Source organism: Sapajus apella, unplaced genomic scaffold, assembly GCF_009761245.1.
Source record: "Sapajus apella isolate SASKATOON/1434 unplaced genomic scaffold, GSC_monkey_1.0 scaffold5027, whole genome shotgun sequence".
NCBI classification, from domain to species: Eukaryota; Metazoa; Chordata; class Mammalia; order Primates; family Cebidae; genus Sapajus; species Sapajus apella.
In genome coordinates, this window is record NW_022441951.1 from 1 (window position 1) to 4,933 (window position 4,933).

A 4,933-nucleotide genomic window follows, 5' to 3' on the forward strand; every position below is an offset into this window, starting at 1 on the left:
ACAGAATATACCAGGAATTCTCTGTCAGCCTGTTTTACCTTCTTCTTCTCTAGTTCCAGCGAGGCCTGGAAGATTAAAATTAAAGCATGTTCTAACTTTTGTAAAGTTTGGGGATTGTGAAATGTGTTTTAGGCATAGGTCCAGGATTTTTGATGGGACAAGTTTTAGTCTCTTTTAGTAAGCATTGGTTTTTAAAGAAGTGCTATACTTATCTTTGAATATCCTCTCTGTGGGTTTGGCCATTATCTCTTCAGTTCTCAATAGTGCAGTGAAAACAATTCCTATAAAGCAACCGTTTCAGTGCAGGAATAGATTAATGTTATTTAATGTAATGTAAGACTGAATCCTTACCTCAATCTCTATTTATCTGTACTCGTTTCAAGTAAATCGTGTCTGCCTCATCTCAGCAAACATATTTGTTCCCATGTTCAGGTGTATATGTATACACCAGATGATGTGTATTTATCACTGGATAAGTCTATGTGCTGGCTGATGTCCAGGGTTTTGGTGTAGCTCTTGTGTTTTGTAAAGGTGATGGTGGAATGTTTTTTGGCAGGTACTGTGGATTAGAATTAATTATCATGCATAAAAGCTAGGTTCACTTCCCAGGGAATCTTATTCTAATATGTAAGAAATACATGTGAATGCAAAACACTGTAAAGAGACAGGGGCTGTTTTTATTGACTAATAGTCCACACGCTATGACAACTCAAGTATCACTTTACTTGAGACAGCTTTATTTCTGACTCAGTTCTCTTTCTGATATATTGGACCCTTAACATGGCAGGATGTATTTATGCTGTTATTTTGTTACGTTTTGTTTTAGGTTAGTTTGTTTTTGTTTTTCTCTGAATGTGAAACATGATCTCAGACCTTGCCTGATTATGATGCCAGAAGCTGTTGAAATCTGGCTTATGGGATGCGAGCTGTATCTTCAAATTAGTTTATCACCTAAGCTATTAGGTTGATTGAAATTATAATAATATTGGTGAAATCCTTTCAGCCTTCATGATCCTGTGTAAAGCTTATATCTGCTCATTGATAGAGATGGCTAAAGGGCCAGAAAGATACGCATTTACCCATGTAATAAGCCTATACCTCCTGCACATGTACCTTGGAAATTAAAATGAAATAAAATAAAATTAAAAGCAAAAGCAATGCCATGTCAACATCAGGAAGTTCATTTTTATGGCCTATAAATGGGCGGCATAAATAATCTCCCCCCTCTTAGCATAATATCTAAAAATAACCCTTGGGGCTCCTCTGCCTAGGAAGTTGCTATTCATTTATTCTTTCACTTTTTTATAAACTTGCTTTCACTTTAAAAAAAAATGTGAATTGTGAAATGGGAGTGAGTGACTGCATTTGACGTGGGAACTTTATGACATGATGGAGCCAGGCAGAAGATGTCTGGAGAAAGAAGTTCCTGAAAGAAGGAAGGGCATGTGCAAAACTCTGAGGCTGAGGAAAAGGTGGAAAGAAAAATAAAGGCAGAACTTGACATTTCAATGTATGTAAAGACATTACAAGACTAAAGTATATTGAAGAAAAAAATTAGTGAAATCAAAGTTAGAAAGAAGGGCGTAGGCTCACTATTTGGGTCTTATAGATGAGAGTGGTAGAATAGGTATTTTATACAGAAACATAGGGAACCAGTGGAGATTTGTAAACCTGAGATAAACATGGTTTCTAATCCACTCAACATCCAAGCTTATTTTTTTCTCCTTCTTCATCTGCCTTACTCAGTGCAAAGTGCTGTAACAAAATTCCATACACTGGATGGCTTCAACAACAGAATTTTTTCTCACATTTCTGAAGGCTGATTCGTGGTTAGGGTTCTCTTCATGGATGGCAGATGACAGACTTCTCACCGTGTCCTCATAGGGAGGAAAGGGAAATGGCAGAGAGAAAAGTGTCTCTGCTTCTGATGAGGAAAATAATTCTATGATGGGGATCTGCTCTCATGAGTTCATCTAAACCTAATTACTTTTCGAAAGCCTCCCCTACAAATGGGGCCAATTAGGTGTTGGGGCATCAGCATGTGGCTTTTCTGGAGACACAGGCATTAAGTTCATAACCCCATCACATTAAACTAAATGCTTGCTTACAAACATGCATTAACTTTCAACTATATAAGAATTTCAGTGAATCTGTCTTCTCAGTTAAGGTTATACAGCTTTTCAGACTACATTTTCATTGGACAGTGCTGGTCTGTTGCTCAGACATGACACACTGATGCTGACTTGTGAGCCTCTGCTGGCTCATTTCCTTCACCTAAGTCCCCATCTCCCCCAGAAGCTTACAATGTGTTCTCTTCCTCGAAATGCTGTGACCAGTCTGCAAACTTGAGGGCATGGGATTAGTTTCGCTTCCATAAGTATGGAACCCTTAAAACAAAAAGTTCCTTTGTAAAGTAAGGATGACTTCACCATGGTTAATGAAAAGAAAAAAAAAAAATCTGTTTCCTGCTCTGATCTCTAACACCTGAAGTACCCCAAAGAGCCTCACAAGGGCTATGAAAAGCCAGATGCTACTAGAAATAGTACAGCCCTAATAAAATAAAACTGCTGTCCCTGGCTAAACCTTCTTCTCCTAAAACAGGGAAACCTTTTTTTCATTAAGACCCTTCCTTGCCGCTATACTGCAATCCAGCCCCCAGGTCTGCATTGAACTTTTCCCGATCTCTACCAAACCACCTGTTTCTGAAGAGTCCTGTCCTATAGAGGTCTTTCTTCCCACCAGATTTCTCCTCCGCATTTTCCTCCCACTTGCAGAACTCCCATGTACAAGTTACTATATTGCCTAGTTTTTTTTTTATTTGCTCATCAAAACCCACATCTCATGTAAAAATAAATGAGGAGCATACACATGACACAAATACACACAGGTATGTACACATACAAATACACACATTCCTCAACATAAATCCTTCGTGGCTTATATATTCAAAAGACAGACAAAAAGAAAATAACTGAAGACAATCATGTGTGATCTCTAAGCAGAATAGTTTTATTATTTTTGTTGCTTGCAGAATAAAGCCTCTCCTTGAAAGCTCTGCATCATGGGCATGGGGCCTCAGTGGTATCTGGAGCCCAGGGCACTGGCCACTCCAGCCACCATCTTCTGCCAGGAAGCCTGCACCTCAGGGGTGAATTCTTTGCCATGATGGATTGCCAAAACAGTCACCAGCACATTTCCCAGGAGCTGTTGAGATGAAAGGAGACAACAAATATAAGCCCATAGTAAGCAGAGAGCTCCAGCCTGGCCTCCGGATGACTACACACTCACCTTCCACCCAGAATCCAGCCTATGTTAACTTCCCTCAAAGCCTGGATTTTGCCTACCCATTAAATGTAGGTAGCTGTTCCCCTTGCAGCATTGGTCACTGGCATAATTTAAATCTAGCTATCTTCTTGCCTCCACAAACCCTGTATTTTGTAGGTTGAAAACTTTAAAAGAAACACGTGCTCTCTCACACACACACATGCACGCACACACACACACACACACACACACACACACAGAGCTGACTTAAAAAATCTACTCCAGGACAAATGTTTCTATTCTTTCTCACCCCTGGACACACTTTTGCCCAGTCTGGAATTATAGAATGTGAGTGTGTAATGAAGCATTTGCAGCATTTTATATGTGTCCAACTAATTATGTGAACAGCCTTAGCAATACATGTTTGGCCACCAAGTTTCTCCACTTTAACTGAGCCAATATATGCCTTCTGCCTGCATCTTTTTAATGGCCATACTTGTCCTGCCTCCAGATAGATGCTTTAAAACAAATAATCAAAATGAGGGAAAGAAAGTTCTTTCTACCAGAATCTAATAAAGTCATTGTCCTCACTTCCACAACTCTTTTCTCAAAATCAAAGTAGTCCCTTTAGATTTTTAGAGGCACTCCGTAGGCCCTAAAACATTACCACTGGGTCTCAGTCCAGGTAGTCTCTGGAGTTTCTCAACTCCCAACCCCAATATCTTCAAATAGCTTCAGCTGTGCTCAGATCAATTCTCATTTCTCTCAGTTACCTCGAGACTAAAGGCAACAGGGCTGTCACATCTCCTGGACTCACCCTGAAGTTCTCAGGATCCACATGCAGCTTGTCACAGTGCAGCTCACTCAGCTGGCCAAAGGTGCCCTTGAGATCATCAAGGTTCTTTATGGCTTCTCCCAAGGAAGTCAGCACCTTCGCACCATGCGCCTTGACTTTGGGGTTGCCCATGATGGCAGAAGGAGAGGACAGGCTGCCAAAGCTGTCGAAGAACCTCTGGGTCCATGGGTACACAACCAGGAGCCTGTGAGATTGAACAATAGCAGTTTGAAAGTCGAAAGGTATCACAAATCCTGAGAGGCAGCCTGGACTTCTGCCAGGCACAGGTTCCTTCCTTCCCTCCCTTGTCCTGGTCACCAGAGCCTACCTTCCCAGGGTTTCTCCCCCAGCATCTTCCACATTCACCTTGGCCCACAGGCTAGTGATAGCAGCCTTGTCCTCAGCTGTGAAATTACTCATGGCGTCTGGACTAGGAGCTTATTGATAATCTCAGATGTTTCAGAAGTGAGTATGTCGATCTGTTAGAGAAAGCTTCCTTTTATTTTTCATCCCTAGGCATGTGCTGGCCCCCGGGCCTCACCTGATACTCTAAGACTGTTGGTCAAGTTTGCCTTGTCAAGGCTATTGGTCAAGGCAAGGCTGGCCAACCCATGGGTGGAGTTTAGACAGGGACAGTTTCAGGCAGATATTTGCACTGAGATAGTATGGGGAAGGGGCCCCTAAGAGGATACTGCAGCTTAATTTTTTTTAGAGCCTTTGCCCTATTTTGGTTCAATCATTCAAATTTTTCTCTATTCTTCCCTTTTGCTAGTTTCTTTCTCCCACCACAGAATATACCAGGAATTCTCTGTCAGCCTGTTTTACCTTCTTCTT

The 4,933-nt window shown here is 41.3% G+C and overlaps 1 protein-coding gene across 1 annotated transcript; it reads right to left on the reverse strand.

Annotated features, from left to right (window-relative positions):
• Positions 1–2,986: 2,986 nt before the first annotated feature.
• Positions 2,987–4,577, reverse strand: LOC116547846 (hemoglobin subunit gamma-2). Its single transcript, XM_032273634.1, has 3 exons — positions 4,428–4,577; positions 4,082–4,304; positions 2,987–3,204 (listed from the first exon to the last, which is right to left on the reverse strand). Exons 1-3 carry the CDS (start codon positions 4,517–4,519, stop codon positions 3,076–3,078), a joined length of 444 nt encoding a protein of 147 aa, XP_032129525.1. The 5' UTR covers positions 4,520–4,577; the 3' UTR covers positions 2,987–3,075.
• Between the last annotated feature and the right edge of the window lie 356 nt (positions 4,578–4,933).